Here is a 19,500-nt window from a genome sequence, read left to right as displayed (position 1 = left end):
CAAATTAAAAAAAACTACTAATAAATATTAATCATGTCACAACTCTTATATTTTTTAGACATTTTTTTTAATATTTGTGCGTTTTTCATTATTTTTTTTTCTTTTGTAATTCAAATTTCAACAATCCGAGAAGACGCTAGGTAGTAGCCACAGCCGCCAAATCTAAACTTCTTCAACGGCACGTAGCAACCAATTTTCCTCGTCGCCTATCAGAAAGTTAAGCGGAACGACAGTCGAGCCAAAATATTCAGTCTGGGCTTTTTCTGTCCGTCCGATCTAATAACTTTGTTAGTTAGTCTACGCCATCAACAGCTACCAACTTACATCAAAATGTTCGTTGCTTCACTCGCGCTTTCTCCTTCTATTTATTTCTTTCTCGGATTTCATTTTCCCTTCAAACAAGCAGATATTTTCCCTTCCTTTCGGCCGATTATCCAAACTTCATCAAGTTTTCCGTGGGATTTTCTTCTGGAATCTGCTTCAAATGGCGGTTTCGGTACCTGTTTTGACGATTCCTTCCTTGGATTCGGGTCGGGGTAGCTCTAATCGTTTAGCGGCTCCGTCTTGTTCGTCAAAGTTGTCTTCGTCGACTTCTCTGCAGTTTCCTCTACGCACTCAGAAATTTAGAGTTGGAAACACTGGGGTGTGCTCACCCGCGCGACCTCGAGTTCTTCCTCTGGTAACAATTTCGAATTTCATGAACCGTGCTCTGTTTGCCTAGAAAATTGGAACGAATAACGGAAAATCCGGTTTTTCTTTTTCATTCGTCGTAATTTTTTTCTTTGAAGTTAGTTGAATTGGTTTCTTACTATTATTAACATTATTCTAGAGCTTAATCTTCTTAGTAGTTACTGCGAAGATATGTCAGATTTGCAGCTCTGAGGTTACAGAAAAGTCATTTGGGATTTGTTTCTGGGTTTTAAGAAACGAAGATCTCAACTTTATTAAGCGTAATAATAGAACTAGTTCAAGTTATTGCTTTCAATAAGGAGAAGAACAATTTCCGATTCTATTAGGAAGAGAAAGTAACGTGACATATAAGTGAGTTGCTTTCTCGCTGAAGACTAATCTCTATGCAATCTTGATACCATGGATTAGGCATGATACTGTATGGCAAAGCAGACTTAATCGCATAGTACCATTTCAGATTTAAGTAATTTCTAGAGGTTTTTACTAAACGTGTGAAGAGGATTTTTGTGGCTGAAAACTACATCTTACTTTTTTTTTTTTTTTTTTTTTTTTTAATAATTTTCTGTTCTTATAACGGTACATCCCAATAATCTTGAGCTTTGACTTGTAATCTACTTGTTGCTTATAAATTCTCAATTTTTTATATTAGAGGAAGCTCCAGTTAACTTCTCAAAATCACATAGCCATTGGGATCATTTAACCAGTAATCAGCTGTCAAAAGTCAAGATTAGAAATTCTTCAACCCATTATGTTGTCAGTCATGACATGAAGAAGATGAAATTATTCTTTGTTCATGTTTCTCATTCTTCGAGTGTACAATTCTTGAAAATGTATTTAATGTGTTTAATGTCTGTTTTAAACGCAAGATATTTCAAATTGTGCATTTAATGCAATTCTTTATCACCCAACTTGAACTCATTTTTGCTCATGAGGCTATCATAAGTCTGTTTGGTACTCCTCAGTTATGTTATAATTCAGCCTTTTCTTTATACATTTCTGAGAAATTTATAAATATCAGTAAAACTGGATGCAACAAAACCGTTATTCAATTTGACTATATAGCAGCTATAAATAACTAAAAACTGGATTCTCTTAATACTTGTATGCTATGACTTCTAAGTTTGAATTTCTCTTCTGAAATAACGGTTGATTTGTATGTACCACAAATATTTCATGCAGGTCAAAGCCAAGAAGCAGTCATTTTCCTCTTTTGATGATTTGCTGGCTAATTCTGACAAACCTGTATTGGTTGACTTCTATGCAACCTGGTGCGTTCGTCCCTGCTTTTGTGTAACTCCCCCTTTTTTCTGTTTTCATATTTTTCCAAAGAGGGGTCAGACTGAGATGGTCTCTGACCATGTTGCAGCCTAATTTATCCCCTGAAATGATAATGTGGAAAAAAATTACTTATGTGGAAAGTTGTGATGGCTATCTTGTGATTAAATCTTTATTCTTAATAGCATATGATATTTTTCACACTATAGGCTGCTGGTGAAGGTCTTTGTCATGAATTCCTTGTTTTTATGATAGCAAAAAAGTTTAAAATTGAAGAATGAGTTACCCAAGTTATGGTTTCCAGGTGTGGTCCTTGTCAATTTATGGGCCCCGTTCTCAATGAAGTCAGTGCTCGGCTGCAAGATAAGATCCAGGTGGTGAAGATAGACACTGAGAAGTACCCTAGCAGTGCTGATAAATTCAGAATCGAAGCATTGCCTACTTTCATTCTATTTAGGGACGGAGAACCTTATGATCGCTTTGTGAGTTTAATTTTCGTCTCGCTTCCTTTCCTGTGGAACTTGGTTTTTTACCATCTTTAGGATGTTTATGTATAAATTTATGGAAGTGCATTGAAGTCTCTTCTTAAACTTCTACAAGGACACGTAAAATCTCACACATGCCTGAAATTGTATTGACTCTTAGTTACTTGATTTGTCTTATTATTTCCAATCTTTATGCAGGCTCAAAATATGTAGACTGACACCTTTTATTTTTGTATATTTCAATTTTATCTACATTTGGTTGAATTGGCTTTTGGTTTTAGGAGTTTTAGGGAAACTCTGTAATTCCTTTTAATGGTCCGACTTATCAAAAATAAAAATTCCTTTTAATGGTCCGATCTGGACAAATCAAAGTCTGTTGCTTGGCAACGATTATGTTCCTTTATGGAGTGTATGTGCAGTTATTGGGACTTAACAATGATTAGTTTACATCACTGAGAGAAAATAAATAGCATCATAGAACCCAAGTACTGCTCCCTCTCTCATGGCTATTTGTGAAATTATGTTGATTTTGATCAAAGAGTTGTTGGTTTAATTATTTTCAGGAGGGTGCTTTAACTGCAGATCAGCTCGTCCAACGAATCGAAAACTCTCTGAAAGTTAAGCAATAGGTAAGGTAAACCTTTTGTTTTGTCTCCATGATTTTCTTCTGTGCGCTCTTTCTTTGTTTCCTTCCCGTCTCTCTCATACTTGGTTAATATTTTTCAGTTCAGAAAAGAAATCAAGCTTTTACATTGGGAAACTGGATTTCATAAACGAAGATTGCACAGGAGATTCTTCTATCCTTCTTTGGGCGCTTCCTTTCCAATTTTTTTGCAACTGATGTTGTACTGAAAAATATATTGAGTTTCTGCCATGTTACCCTTGATAATGTTAAGGAAAGGTCAAACAAACTTTGGCAGTAGATCATTCCGACTGTAATGGATCTGCACAAAAGTTGTATCTGTATCTAAATTTTGATGAGGAAGAAATAAATTTCTCTTGTTGATTCCAGGGAACATTCATCCATTATACTAGCATGGTTAATGATTTCAGGGTCCTCACTGTTATGTCTTGGGTGATAATTTTTTTGCTAATTGTAGTCTAATTGCTGGTAGCTAATTAAGTCAACCAAACAGAGTTAGCTGGGAGGATGAATGCCTGATTGGCTGTCTGAAGGCTTCTTTTTTGCATCGATCTCCTTATTTATTTACATTTCACAGGAGAAACAAATCAATGAATCACCCAAAGAGAGCTCTATTGCTTCTTGGTCTCCCCTGGTTTTGCTCGATAAATTGCATGAAAAGATTTTATGAAAGTAAATTTACATTTTGTCATGGTTTTATGAGATTTATTTTTTTAATAAAAGTAATTTTACAATTTGATATATCACATCAAGTCATATCAATTGTTTGGTTTACTTTTATAAAATATGTGCTAAAGCATTTCTTGCTTCAAATTATCAAGTAACCATGATAACCAAAGCTAATTTTCACTTCAAATTATCAAGCTTTTTTTAGTAGCAACCCTACATTAAGGGCTTGTTTGGATGCAGTGATAAACATCTCATATCATCTCATCTCATCTCATCTTCTCTAATATAATTTTAATTAATAATTTTACTATTATTCATAAATCATCTCAACTCATCTTATTTTATCTCACGATCTAAACAGGCTTAAGATTACCTTCGAAGTCACATATCCTATTTTTTATCGAGTTCAATAACCATTATATAAAAAATAATTTTTTTATGGAAAATTGGCCGATTAAAGACTTTTGATAATTTTCTATTCTAAACACTTTTTATTGTTTAGTAGATCTCATGATATCAAATTAATGTTGTCCATTTATTATGAAATTATAATTTTTTTTGCTCTAAATATTTTTATAATTGCTGATTAAAATGACACGTGAGCTTAATTTTTTGTTCTAATTAATGTTGTCCATTTTGTCGCCCCGTTCCGAGCGTCCCTATGCCGTGCAGTTTGAAAGCAGAGATGGAGATGGAGATGGAGATGAGAGGTAGGGAGGATATAGAAATGGGGCAAGACATTACCCCACCAGTCCCTCCTCTCTCTTACTCCCTCCACGATTCCTTCCTCCTCTCTCACTGCTCCGCCTGCTTCTCCCCTCTCCCTATTCGCCCCACCTTTCCCCATATTCCCCTCCCTCTCCCTCCCCACCTCCTCTCCTACTGCTCCCCTCGCTGCTCCTCTTCCGATTCCCCCCTCCATTTTTCTAGCTCCGAATTCCACCTCCTCCGATCCCATCCCTCATCATTCGGAGAATCCTGTGACCTCCGCGCCGCCCTCCGCTTCCTTCATTCCCTCCCCGCCTCGTGTCGCTCCGTCCCAAACGGACGGCTCGCCGGCTTGCTCACCAACCGCGACAAGCTGCTCGCGAGGACTGGCTATGACGAAGAGTTTGTTGAGAGAATTCGCGATGGCGCTAGAGTCATGGCCGAGGCGAGGAAGATGAGAGAGGGCTATGCGTCCTCGGAGCCAAACGACTTCGTTTTGGAGGAGGCGGCGCTGTGCCTGGTGCTAACGAACGCCGTGGAGGTGCAGGATGACTCGGGGCGAACCCTCGGTATTGCTGTTTACGACCCCAGCTTCTCTTGGATCAATCACAGCTGCTCCCCCAACGCTTCTTACCGGTTTTTTCTGTCCTCTCCACCTCCTTGTTGCGCTCAAGCGAGGCTTAGGATTGTCCCATGCGCCCGCCATGGCCTAGAAACTCAAGTAAGCATCTTTCGCCGATTCTTCAACAATTTTTTGAAATCTAGGAGAGTTGTCAGTGAGATTAATTCGTCTATTTTGTTGCAGATAGAGAGTGGTGTTTGTAGCATTAGTGAATTATCATATGGTATATCTTTGGGTTATCTTTTAAACCTTTGTTATAAAAAAAAGTTAATTTTTAAGTTGCATAAGCGTATGAACGGATTTTAATCTTCATTGTTGCAGGTGAGATGAGGGAGAATAATGGTCCAAAAGTTGTTGTTAGGAGTATTAAGAGGATAAAGAAAGGGGAGGAAGTGACTGTTGCTTACACTGACTTGTTGCATCCTAAGGTATATTTCCTATTTCACCTACTTTTGTTCATCAGAGTCCGATGAACAACATTAAAAATATTAAAACTTTGCCACTTTGGTAATTCTACTTGTGTTTATCAGGCCTATCAACCTGTTTGTCTTGTTTTTTTTATTACTCCATTGATTGAGTAAGAAATATTAAACTTGGGAAATTCTATGAACAAATGTATTGATAAAACTAACAATCATGTTTACATGTTTAGATTTTTTGTTGATTTATTAGGGTTTTACTTAACTTGTTTTCTTCGAAGCCCTTTTGGAATCTATTTATTATTTGAGATTCTGAATCATTGTTCTTTCATTCTAACATCTTATGTGCAACATTGGCTCCCCAGGAAATGAGGCAATCTGAGTTATGGTCAAAGTATCGGTTTATCTGCTGTTGTAGGCGATGTAGTTCTTCACATCTGACCTATGTGGATCACATTCTGCAAGTAAGATTTTGGTGAAAAAGCCATACTATGTATTTGCTTGATGTCCTCATGTTTGAATTCACTCTAGGAGCTTACAACTACAACCCAGTGATATCTTTCCATTTGCCTCTTCACATTTTACTTTTTGGTGCACTTTAGCGTTCATTTAGCCAACATATCCGTGAACATGACCTAAACAGGAAATCTTTTGCCATTTTCCTTTTTAGGAAGTTTATCCTGCTAGTCTTCAATCTTCCAGTTTACTTTCTGGTCAAGACATCTATATTGACGGTGCAATTGAAAGCTTGACTGATCATATTAATGATGCTATAACTGAATATCTGGAAAGTGGTGATTCAGAATCATGTTGCAAGAAGCTTGAGGACATGCTCACTCAAGGTCTCCTTTACGAGCAGCTAGGAGGCAGGGAAGAAAAATCTCAGTCAGTCTTCAAGTTGCATCCCCTGCACTACCTCTCTCTAAATGCCTATACAACACTGGTTTCGGCATATAAAGTCCGTGCAAGTGACTTGTTGACTCTATATTCTGGAATGGAAGAGCATCACTTGGAAGCTCTGGACTTGAGCAGGATCAGTGCAGCATATTCATTATTGCTTGCAGGAGCAACTCACCATCTGTTTCAGTCCGAACCTTCTCTAATTGCATCTGTTGCAAATTTCTGGATAGGTGCTGGAGAATCCCTATTAACTCTTGCAAGAAGCTCAGTATGGAGTATAATTGTCAAACCCGGCCTGCCTGCAACAAACCTTTCTTATACTCTCTCCAAATATATCTGCTCCAAGTGCTCATTGATGCAAAAGTTTATAGCCATTCTACATCACAGGGAAGCTCAAAGTACAGATTTGGAGAACATATCTAGTGAGTTCTTTGATTGTGTCACTAATATCACACAAACGGTTTGGGATTTTCTAATTCACCGTTGCCAGTATTTGAGAGCAGTCAAAGATCCCATTGAGTTCAGCTGGCTTGGAGCAAGGAAAGATTTTAGTACAAGGGATATCCAGCCTCATCTTAGGAGCAGTGCTGTTGTTTCTTATCATGGGGATGAGGGAAGTTTTTCTGTGTGTGAAGCACATACATGTATCTTCCAGGTTGGTGTTCATTGCCTACTATTTGGAGGATATTTAGCTTGCATATGCTATGGTCGACACTCCTATTTGATTACTCACATTCATAATATTTTAGACCCTGAAGGGTGTTTGATAAATCGTTTTCATGAAACAGACAAATAATGAAACGTACCAGATTTTTATGTGTTGTCCAAGCAGTTACTGATTAATTTGAGCTGCTCAATCAGGAACTTCATTCGCCATTTATCCAAGGCTGTGAAATGTTTGATTAATTGGTTTTGAGTCTGCAACGAGCCCGGCTTGTTCAATTAAGATGGGCTACAGACTGTTCAGTCCATTAGGTGGGCTTGTATTTCTTCCAACATGCTAATCCAGCTCAGCAGCCCAACCTAGCCCAAAATATCTATTTTTTTTAAGTTCAAGGTTGATAGAAGTAGTGGGAAGAATTTTTTACGTGACCCAATGAAAATAATAATAATAATAATAATCCAAGTGCACCCCGTGATGAGGGCAACGTGGCTACACAAACGTGATTGCGATGCGACCCATCGGGACCTAATTCCATCGATATCCAAAACATTAATGTCACTGTACGACAACCCGTTTTATGCTGTGGACTACCCCATCTTACAAGATACGAATGTATACACCTTTTCTTTTTATCCAAACACGAGGCTCATGCAATCTCTCTTTAATTAATCATCACCAAATGCACAATTCCGTCCAGGTTCGGTTTCGAATATAGGCATCTTCGAAGCAAAAACTTGGGCTTAATAAATAGCCTTTTCTTTCTTTGATTATAGAGTAATTTCTTGAATTCTCAAATTATATATTGAGAAGTTAAAAATCTCATCTATTTATAATCAAAATTATTATTGGACATTTTATTAGTTCTAGGTTCTGTCCCATCTCCCCTAAAATTAAAATTTCTCAAAACATATTTAATTTTATCAAATAAAAAAAAAATACAAAAACTTCAAAAATAAAACGTGGAGCAATGCAATTGTTGAAGATATATAAATGGGGAAATGATTGGAGTGATTGGAAAGGGAATACTCATAAATTGATATAGTTTCATATAATACGTTAAGTTTGCTGTACAATAAAAACATATTTATAATCTAACATCGCACATCAAATCACGTCAATTTATAAATTTATTTTTATATGACTTTTTTTAATTTTTCCTTTATGACCCTTTTATTGTTTGGATGTGTCTAACTTTTTAGGGTTTTGGTCAGATCAAATTAATTATTTTCTAGGCAAAACGCATCCAACATTAATAATGCAGCTTATATGTTCACTTCACTTGGATTAGTTTGAGATCTGAGCGTTTCCTTTTTGGGTCCACAGACAGAATTGGCAATTTTTAAAGCAACCTTTTTATATAAATATAATATTAATTCATGCCCTTAATCATCATATTTATCGATCTTTCTCTATTGTGTCCAAAGTTGCCGCCACCCACTACCACAAACAAAATATGAAAAATTAGAGATCAGATGTTATTTTTCATCATTCAGCACAAAAGCTAGAAATGGAGTATTATTAAATGCAGCTTGTATTTCTGCCCAAGAATTTTAATCTGATGATCACCAGCCATGCATAAACACATGCATCGATCTTTCTTCCATGGGTCAAGACCACTTTTCATTAATTATCTTGTGTTCTTTGATTTTTCTCTTTTGATTGTCCCCTTAATTGGGTTTTCATCCGATTCTCTTCTCCAAAAGATTTCTATAATGCTCCATCAAAATGAAATATAGGATGGATCTCTTAGATTTTACGGCTACATTTCAATTAACACTTAAAATGAGAGAAAGACATGCAAACACGTGGAATGATTTCGACTCTAATATTAGTGTTGTTTCACATGGATATTTTGACATCATTAAAGATTCAACAAAATAGAATTATATTTATTTCATGTGCATGCCTTTTTCCCATTCTACTCTTAACTTCTAAAATTGAAACAATAACCCTAGCAAACTTTGATCAATATTTTACATTATTTTCTTTTATATATATATAAAATAAAATTCTTTTATCTATGCTCGAGTAATTGCCTAAAGTGAAATGATATTTGCAGTCATGAATTGCGTAAGTGCCGTGTAATCTTTTTGAAAAAACTGAATAAATACGATATTTATGTGAGTAAAAAAACTAATTTTTGATAGTAGGCCCCGCTCAGCATTTTTAAAAGGATTACATGGCACTTGCACACTCCATAATTATGGCTAACATTACACTATTAGTCATGTGCCTCGCAATCAAAACAAACAAAATGAAATTGCAATGCCATATTAATCATATATATATATATATATATATATTTGCAAATACTTATCTGTTTTTTATATATTTACCATTTTATTAGTTGTTAACATTCATAATTTTCTCAGGTTACTTCTCAAAGAAAAGGTACATATTGCTAATTCATAAGGCCGTATTTAATAATAAGTAATTCAAAAAAATACAATTTTTTTGTCTAAATTATATTCGACATTAATATTCTTTCAATCTAATTCATTTGATTTTCATGCAAACTCTAAAATTAATACTTGTTCTTAACTTCTTAAAATTTATGAGACATAATCCTGTGATCGATCTTTAATTTCTTTTAGTCGAATCCAAAATCTACCTTAATAGTGATGGAAGATTAATGATACAATTAATAAATTATAATAAAGAGGTGGTGGATCTACAGTGGAGTGGCTATTACGTACCTTATAAAGTGCCAAATTTTATTTTATTTTTTAATTTTTGGGTGATTTTTTTCTTTTATACATATATATATATATATATATATATATATTAAAAAGGCGAGGTGTGGAGAAAGAGAGGCCATGCCTATGATATGAAACATTAATTTACTGATAAAAATAATCACATTTTGAGGGAGATAAATTGTAGAAATGAGTATCTTTGGGGTGAATATACTGATCTTTGCCGACAAAAAAATAAAATTAAAAGCAAAATACCATTGAAATGGGGCCACGCCACCAGCCTTTAATTTTCCTTGTCCTCCACTTTTTTCTGGAAAAAATAAAAATAAAAATCTGTTTGAATTGAAATCCTAATTGATAGGTTGAAATGTCACATTTCGTATTAAATTATTGGGAGAAAAAGGACCAAAGTTCATTGAGCCACCTAGCATTGTAATTTGTGAGATCAGTACCATCCCAAACTCGCATTAAGATCTTTGACGTTTCGAAATTACATTATATTTTGTTTAGATGAAATGAGATTACGTAATCCTATATCAACGTCAGAACAGAAAAAAAAATAAATAAATAACTAACCAACTTGGACGTTAAAATAAGTCAAAAGTCACGTAAAGCTATCTGGCGGTGAAGTTGTTTAAAGTTCAAAAAGTGTTTTCAACAACCTATAAGTTGTTTTAAAGAAAAATAATGTTTGATAAGTCTATAAAGATCAATGCTTTAAGCAGTACCTAAAAAAAAGTTGAAAGTTCATTTTTATTTAAAAATTAAATTGAGATTTTTATTGAAAAGTCTTTGCAAATAATATATTCTACATTTTAAAAAGTTAAAAGGAATTAATTTTAAAAACATCTTAATTAGATGTATGTTTACCAAAAAATAAACAGCTTTCTACAATTAAAAACAGTACTATTATGAAAATATTTATTTCTTATTGCAATCCCAAACATGTACTAATTAAGTCAAAATAAACACTTAAAAAATAGGAAATTATATATTATTCTTCAATTGAGCCAACAATATCCCTTTTCTTTTGTGAGTAGAAAAAATGTAAGCAAAAAAAAAAAAAAAAAAAAAATGTAGAAAATACTATTGGGAGCCCCTTGAGCCAACATTCATTGCTATGTTTTTCGTTAGAAGAGAATATATTTTGTTCCAATAAATTACCATAACTTTTAAATTTGCACTCTAAATGTCACTCTGTGATCATAATCTTTACTTTCAATCAAGATCTACCCGTTAAAGGAAAACTTGCTAAGAAAAAACAAGAAGAAAGATCTACCCGTTAATTATAAGGTCATTTTCATGGTAGCAAATATAATATAGATGTTTATAAATTAACATAAATATGTAGGACTTGCATATCTTAAGACTGTATTTTATTCTTATTACTGATCTTTAATAAAAATATTAAGAAATATGGGTTAATCTGCGAATTGGGCATAGGTGATCACTGTTGGATCAACTAAAGCCACATCGTGACGTCAGTATCATGTGGAGGATTTTATAACTACATTGAGCTAGCTGCCTTAATAATAAGGATTTATTTCATTTTGGGACCATTTTGAAGAATTGGCCTGTTTATGGTGATCATAAGGCCACCGAGTACGTATATACGTGTAAAGGCAATTTATAAGAAGATGGTATGGATGAAGTTTACACTTACCTACCATTAACGAGCATTAATATATGTAGAAATTATACTATTTTTCTAGAAGGACATGAAGCATCAAAGTCGTGATCTTAAACTTAATTTATTGTACATACAGTTATTAAATTTCCATAAAAAAAAAATCTTATAAGCTAATTTGTATATATATATATATATATATATATATATATAGCTAATCATTATGGAGTTTTCTTTAGTTTGAAGTATTTTTTAATATTATAGTGTGATTTCAAATAAATTAAATTTCCTTTAATTGGGTTAAGAAAGAGGGTTATGGAAGCAACAATATTGGCCCATTAAAAGATAATTAAGGGATTTGATTTTTTTTTTCTCAGAAAGTTATATAATGATCACAAGAAAAAACTTTCATAATTAGATTACTAGAAATTATATGATCATATGGATTTGGATGGAATATTCATATCTCTTATAGTTGTATTTATATGAATTAATATAGGGTTTAAGTTTATAAATAGGAGAGAAATAGATATATGAATTAGAGTCAACGGTATTAAATTTTTAATAAATATTATAAGACTCACTTCATGTCCATCCGTTTATCTCTCTTTCATAAAACATATCATGGCCGGGGATCATGCTTATAGACAAAACTGTAGGATATATTCACTTCAAAGCAAGAATATTGTCATCTGGGAATTAAGGTAAAATCATGTACTATATATTTTAAGATTAAGATATATCTCTCTTCCCATTTTAAAAGGAGATCCCATCTTCATCAATATAGGTGTTGAAACTCCCAAAAACCCCATGAATGTTACTAGCATGCATGCATATAATTCGATATCCAAACCAAAACCCCAATTTATATACTAGTGGCGGCCTCTATTGATCTTGAATATCTCTATTGCTCATGTTGTGTTTGTCATATTGCTTAATTGCTAGAGGAATAACAAGGTTATATATATATATATATATATATATATATATATATAGGACAAATAGTTGTTTTTCGAAATATAGGTTTCAATTCTCAGAAAATCAATACTATTCTTCATATCGACAAGTGCAAATGAGAATTATAAGATGAAGGAAGAGTTTCTTCAACCTATATTATCTTTATTACTGTCTCATGCATGCGTTGCATTTTCAGAAATATTGTTAACGTACCATAACATCCTGCATTTTCAATTGTTCTTGAATATATAACATATGTTTTTGTATTTATAGGTGAATGAGGTTAGAGAAAGAATGAAAATATAGATACTAATTGATACTGATTGATTTATACAATAAACTAAATATGGTAGAAAATAAATTATATTACCATACATACTAAAACATTATGAATATATTCTATAATAAGCATATATATATATATATATATAATTAAGTAATACTATTCTAACAAACCATTTTCCTCAGTCATGCATGCCATGCTTCGAGAGAAAATGGTTCACTTTATGTTGAATTGGGCTAGGAACACTATATTAATAACCGCAAATGAAGATGATGATCAGAACCCACAGACAAAACATGCCCCTCCAAAAAAACACAAGCATTATCCAAAAATGGTGGATATAAAGCAGAAAATTAAAGAAGATCCGTGAGCCCAAAGAAATCGATCGTGACCGTCCATGACAACATTATGGCCACCCACAAATTACAATGAAGAAAAGAGCTAGCAAGTGAGTCTAGTATGGCACTAGTTGGCCCCGGCCTTCCCCTATAAATGCCAACCCCCACACAAACCACTCTCCCACAACACATCAAACAATCTCTCTCTTTCATTATTTTCCTCTTTCACACTCCAAAACACTCATCATCAGTACCACTACTACTACCAAAAATCATGGCTGAGGAAAAGCACCACCACCATGGCCTCTTCCACCACAAGGATGAAGAAAAGCCCGTCGACAATGTCTACTCGGACGTCGCTTATTGCTGCGGCCACGGCCAGTACTCCGAGACTACAGAAGTGATTGCTGTCACCACCGAGCCTGATCAGGTCGACTACGAGAAGGAAAAGAAGCACCACAAGCATCTCGAGGAGGTTGGCAAGCTTGGTGCTGCCGCAGCTGGCGCTTATGCCTTGGTAATTATTTCGTTCTTTTTCTCAAATATATATGTTATTTTCTTCTATCTCGTGTGTATGTGTGTGTGTATATATATATATATATATATATATATATATATATATAGTACGTAGCTGCAAACAACATGAATATTATAGGTTTTAAAATCTTTGTTAAGGCTAGAATTTTAGAGTTTTGACCCACTTTTTTTGTATTCTTGCTCTTTTTTCTGATAATTTGTGTCAGTATGAGAAGCATGAGGCGAAGAAAGACCCGGAGCATGGCCACAGGCACAAGATACAAGAGGAGGTTGCAGCAGCAGCTGCAGTTGGGGCCGGTGGTTTCGCCTTCCACGAGCGTCATGAGAAGAAAGAGGCAAAGGAAGAGGAGGAAGAGGCTCATGGAAAGAAGCACCACCATCTTTTTGGTTAGAGAATTAAAAAACGAAGACAGAATCTCTTCCCAAGTCATGTCTTGATCTTTTAATTAACTGCGTGTTTTTCTTTCTTTTCTTTACTTTCTCCAAGTGTTTCTGTGTTTGGATACACCACCATGAGTAAGCTGCAACTACCTTAAATAACTCTTGTGCCAGAGTCATGAGTTTGTGAAATGCTTCCTTGCGTCCTTGTTAATTAAATGGGTGCCATCTGGTTTTCTTATTACCCATTGTTAATATTAATGATATATACGTTTGTTAATTATCTCAGAAAATCTATCGTCTCTTTTATTATATATACTTCATTTTATTAATTTTTTTTTCTTTCCCTAATGAGCTTGAAAATTGACAGATTAAATGCATGGAATATGATATTTTTCTCATCTTTCATTTTCTTTATTTTTATAATGACAGAATTAATTAATAAGAGGACCATATATCCTATAGGCGCGGACATTTTCTATTTGCTGCAGTTTGTCAATTACAAGAACCTTTGCGTCATGATGATCTTCTTTTTCTTTTTTTCTTTTTTCTTTTTTCTTTGTTTTTTTTTTTTGGCTGAGGTTGGGTTTAGAATATACATCATGCTTAGGGTTGCTCAATTGACAGCTCTCAGAAGAACATGTTAATGGTAGACTCATCATGCAATGGAAATGAAGATTGATGCATGATCGGTTCTTATTATATATTTCTATGATCTGCGGTGTAAAAAAAGGGTAACGGTCCCGGAACTGACTGATCATGAAATAATATTGAAGATGTCCTAGAAATTGGTAAAGGGCAGGCAAATCTAATTTCTTATAAGTTTTTTTTTTCAAAAATTCTCATTTTAATTGTCACAGTTCAGGCCTTGTAGTTAACTACTGAATAGTGACTACTCGTGAGAAGTACTCTCACACGACTTAGGAATAAACTTATCATGGACTTTATAAATAATTACAGCAATCCTCCTGTTAGGCCTTTTATAGAGATAAATGAGTGTTTCTATATAGTATCAAAGCAGGTTAACTTATAACTGATAATGGAGCGCTCTTGCGACCTACTCACGATGATGGTATCGAAAATATCGGCCCACACGTGAGGAGGTGTATTGAGAAGTCCCACACGGCTTAGGAACAAACTCATCATGGGTTTTATAAGGAGTTACTTCACTCCTCCTCTTAAGCCTTTTATGGGGAGAAATGATTGTTTCTATATGATATCAAAGCAGGTTAATCTATGATTGATGATAGGCTCATGTAATCTACCCATGATGATGGTACCAGAAATACTAGCCCACACGTGAGGGGACGTATTGAAAAGTCTCACATGGCTTAAGAATAAACTCATTCTGAGCTTTATAAGGAGTTACTCACACTCTCCCAATTAGGCTTTCTATGGGGAGAAATGAGTGTTTCTATAGTGACAATGAGACATACGACACTATCGACGACCTTGAACCTTGATGCTATCTATCAGCTTCCACATATCTCTTTCTCCGGAAATCAAGTTTAATATCCCAATCACTCTAATTTAAAAAAAAAAAAAAAAAAAAAAGAAATTAACCACATGATGATGAAAGGTATATCCTGTTTGGATGTTGAATTGAGTTTAGATGAGTTGAGTTCTACATAAATAGTAATGGGTTGAGATAGTGGAGTGAGTTTTGTGGGGCCTACCTAAGATAAGACGTTTAGATATGTTTGAATGTTAAGGTGAGTTTAGATATATTCATGGGAAGTTGAAAAAGGTTGTGTCATTCTGCGTGTGAAGGGGTCATCATATTGAGTTGAAAAAAGTTGTGAGTCTTACGTGTAAAGAGATTTTGAGTTGAGATGAATTTAGTGATTTGAGAGTTGAGTATTTAGATATTAAATTCAGTTTAAAATTAAACTAAACAGAGTTGATCTCAGTTCAATTCAAGTTCTAAACAGGCCTAAGTGTCCGTAGCTAGGATAGTCAAAAGTTGCTACAGTAAAGTGGACCGATCCACTTTAGGTGGTTAATTTGCACATTATTTGGCAGATATAATATGGTAATTGCATGCATGCATGCATGGTTATCTACTTGAAGTAACGTTTGGCCCAACTTTTTTTTATCATCAATAAAAACTAATTAGTTTTAATTGGACACAAAGCGAGTCAAGAAACTACGTACTACGATAATATTCCACGGAGGATAATAAAGGAATTGTCATTTGAATTAGTAATTAAAAGCTCATTAATTAGCATTAATATATACAAGAAATGTGCATTCTTAATTTGATCTGTACGTTAAATATTCAGTTTCTTTTATCGTTTACACTTCTGATCTTTTAGTTTCCGATGTAATTAACGTATTTTGATCATTCATATAATTCTGTACGCGATTGTTAATTAATTAATTTATGGGTTCCAAAGCTCATTTACTATTGAAAGACTTGCTATCTCTTACATATATATCTTAGCTTGCTTCTATTTATTAATGTCTTATATAGTTGTTTTTGGCCTCTTTTGAAACTCGTGTGTGCTGTCATGCATGTGATGATTTATATGTTATATTTATTGTGGACTAGCATATATATATATATATATATATATATTTCTTATATCTGTCTTGGGCTCGTAACTAGATGGGCCAAAAATATTAACATATGAGGAAGACACTTCTAATCTCCTCAAAATAAAAAAATTCTATACACTATATTACCATTTTACTTTTATCTTATTAAATATGATGTGATATATTTATCACTATTAAATGATCATTTATTACATACTTCTTTACTATTTATTGGTAATGAGAGTGTGGTATATAGCATTACTTCTCAAAATAATAATAGAATTAGTCCATTTGATTCTATCAAAAATCACCATTAATGCACAATGGAGATGGGTTCTTCGAGTCATGCATTGAAGCTGTGATTCTCAACCCAGCTTTTACTTGCGCATGCTATATATGAATGAAATTAATGAGATAGCTTGTTTTGGAATTTTCTGAAGGTACATCATATTATAGCCTGAGAAGCATGAGGCAAATTAAGAAAGATCCAAAGTACGCGCACAGGCACAAGGTAGAAGAGGAGATTACTGCAGCAGCTGATCTTAGAAATATGCAATTTATTATATAATCTTTTTGTGTCTGTAGCACTTCTCTTATACATTTACATTTGTATCCTTGTATTGTGAAGTACCCCTGTTTTCAGATGTACATGTAAATACTCCTACACCTGTATTTTAGTTGGTAGTACAGAATATACAGATCAAGGATATTTTCATCCCAAATTCTCTCTGTTCTCTCGAAACCCTTTCACCCTTCTGTATCTTGGATCTCCAAAGGATACCATGGCAGAATTCTTCTTTTGTCAGCAGCAGCTGCAGTAGGAGCAGGCCGCAGTTTTGTTTTCCATGAGCATCATGAGAAGAAAGAAGAGGAAGATCAGGCTCATGGAAAGAAGCCTCGCCATCTCTTTTAAGTGTGATCCCTAGTTATTAGCTAGCATCTATGATCTGTTTGATATTGTGTTAAAATATGATCCCCAGAAAATGAAAATAATATCCGGAGAGATCGACCGATCGAGTCTCTGAATGTCTTCTCGGTGGGTAATGAGACTAATACTGTCCTGGCCTTGTCAAATTATATATAGGTGCTCTATTTTATACGTATATGTTCGCTTGCAGTGTACGTGCAATATTAGGATGCCAATGTTCAAATTAACGTACGTATATTGTAATAATTCATGATAATTAAGTTTCTTTCTTTTATTTTGATCAGTTGAAAAAATTGTAATGATCAAAACAAAACTCACAACTAATTAAAAAGGCCTGCTTTAATTAGAATATCATTGAAACATAGTACTTAAGTGGAAGTAACAAAACTCATAATTAATTCATATTAAGTAACGCAGAAAAGAAATTAGCATAACTGAATGCATGCATGGCACCTTAAGACTTGATTCCCAAACCCAAAACAAAAACAAGCAAACTAAACATGATGATGAACCAAAGACCAAACCCCTACAAATAAAACACACAGATCAAAGACCCTTTTATTATTTTGAATCACAAAGACCAAATACTACTTCTAACAAATTAAGGAACCAAGTTTTCTGTCTGCATAATTTTGTTAGGTGAAACCGATGGCGGCGATGGTGTTGTGGGATTGATCATGTGGGCAAGCGCATCGCAGTAGCCCTGGAGAATATCACCCTCTTCCGTGGTAAATCCGAGGAAACCAAACATCTCAGGCCAGCATTGCTGTGATCCAATGACTCGGATGGCTTGGCAACAGCTGGGGCGTAAATTATAAGTACTCTCCTGATCCCCAAGATTAAAGAAGAAATTTATAAGCTCCGCGCTGCATGTAGAGATCTCAAGCAAAGAGTCCCAGCAGTTAACTGGAGATTGATCATGATCACCATCATCCAGTTTTAATCGAGCCCTGAGGCTTGGGGTAGTACTAGTAGTACTGGTGCCCAATGGTCGGGACATGACGGCCATTGATGCCATGCTCAAAGCTAGAGAAACGGTTAAAAAGAAGAGAATGAAAGAAGTATAAGCCATTTTCATGACGAGGAGACAGAAGAGAGCAGCTAGAATATTGTGTGGTGAAGAGAGCTTGGAGAAGCTCTAGTTCATTATATAATGCGAATTAGAACGCCAACGCTACGTGCATGGGGAGGTGAAGAGGCTGAGAAAGATTAATGTCCGGTTAATCGATGGAAGTCGATAAAATGAGCAATTAATTTCGATCGTAGCGGTTATGTACATGTTAAATATTCCATCACAAAACGTAAATTAATGATATATATATATAGTGCTAGGCATGCAGTACTCCAATTGGTATGAGTAGTTCTATAGACATAATAGTACGTATTACTGGATCATGTGCAAATCGGCCTACACACTCTTAACAAAAATTGAATAAATCTGGGGCGGCTCAGATGAATTTTTATTTTAATGGTTAACTCCCCTCTAAGCTCACACACTTCTTTTGAAAAAGATTGGTAAATTATGATTTACATAAAAAAAATTATTTCTTTAATAATAGATTTTACTTTATTTCAAATGATTGTATGTGACTTGCATATTCTAAGATTGTAAATATGATTTCTTAATTAATATATTCAATTTAGAATTATGTGGGAAGCTGAAAAGTGTAACGTAGATAGCGTACGTATAAAGCCACATACCCATCATTTGGAGTATTAATTATAGATTCAGACGATTGGTATTTGAACGGTCTGATTATAATGTGGGATCGATGAATCCCTGGTTTTTGGTCGAGAATTTTGGTCAAGCTATATACATACATACATATATATATATATATATAATAATGCGACTATATATTATATATATAGATATGATGTCATGTTTTTTGTGTTGCCGGAATTTGATTAATTAGAGCTCCAATTACATTTTTTTAAACCTAAAATCTGTGAACTTTGTAAATTTAGAGACATATATATATATATATATATACAAAACAGCGGAAAGAAGGAAAAATCGAGCCGAAACTGACTGAAGAAAATGAGAAAAAAGGGAATGCAAGAAGCAGATTAAATTACACAAAAATTAAATTATGCAAGCACAAATAAACAGGCGGTTAAACTAGCCATACGCATGTATGAA

General features: G+C 34.3%; 4 protein-coding genes across 5 annotated transcripts; 3 read left to right on the top strand and 1 right to left on the bottom strand.

Annotated features, from left to right (window-relative positions):
* The first annotated feature begins 349 nt into the window (after positions 1-349).
* On the top strand, positions 350-3,461 carry LOC121243839 (thioredoxin Y1, chloroplastic-like). 2 transcript variants are annotated; one of them, XM_041141907.1, is made up of 5 exons: positions 350-679; positions 1,870-1,958; positions 2,270-2,447; positions 3,014-3,084; positions 3,177-3,461. In XM_041141907.1, exons 1-4 carry the CDS (start codon positions 485-487, stop codon positions 3,077-3,079), a joined length of 528 nt encoding a protein of 175 aa, XP_040997841.1. In that variant the 5' UTR covers positions 350-484; the 3' UTR covers positions 3,080-3,084; positions 3,177-3,461. The 2 variants fall into 2 exon arrangements, with proteins under 2 accessions (XP_040997841.1, XP_040997840.1); XM_041141906.1 differs by having other exon boundaries at positions 352-679; positions 3,014-3,079.
* Positions 3,462-4,388: 927 nt separating this feature from the next.
* Positions 4,389-7,232, top strand: LOC121244863 (protein SET DOMAIN GROUP 41). The gene is made up of 5 exons (XM_041143088.1): positions 4,389-5,191; positions 5,276-5,315; positions 5,414-5,520; positions 5,877-5,975; positions 6,182-7,232. Exons 1-5 carry the CDS (start codon positions 4,424-4,426, stop codon positions 7,205-7,207), a joined length of 2,040 nt encoding a protein of 679 aa, XP_040999022.1. The 5' UTR covers positions 4,389-4,423; the 3' UTR covers positions 7,208-7,232.
* A 5,913-nt stretch (positions 7,233-13,145) lies between these two features.
* On the top strand, positions 13,146-14,171 carry LOC121244913 (abscisic stress-ripening protein 1-like). The gene is made up of 2 exons (XM_041143156.1): positions 13,146-13,493; positions 13,720-14,171. The coding sequence occupies exons 1-2, from the start codon at positions 13,251-13,253 to the stop codon at positions 13,903-13,905; spliced, it is 429 nt and encodes a 142-aa protein (XP_040999090.1). The 5' UTR covers positions 13,146-13,250; the 3' UTR covers positions 13,906-14,171.
* A 3,787-nt stretch (positions 14,172-17,958) lies between these two features.
* LOC121244759 (egg cell-secreted protein 1.1) lies at positions 17,959-18,429 on the bottom strand. Its single transcript, XM_041142965.1, has one exon. It carries the CDS (start codon positions 18,427-18,429, stop codon positions 17,959-17,961), a length of 471 nt encoding a protein of 156 aa, XP_040998899.1.
* Positions 18,430-19,500: the final 1,071 nt, after the last annotated feature.

Source organism: Juglans microcarpa x Juglans regia, chromosome 8S, assembly GCF_004785595.1.
Source record: "Juglans microcarpa x Juglans regia isolate MS1-56 chromosome 8S, Jm3101_v1.0, whole genome shotgun sequence".
NCBI classification, from domain to species: domain Eukaryota; kingdom Viridiplantae; phylum Streptophyta; class Magnoliopsida; order Fagales; family Juglandaceae; genus Juglans; species Juglans microcarpa x Juglans regia.
Note: the sequence above shows the minus strand (reverse complement) of the source record. Positions and strands in the feature narration are given on the sequence as shown.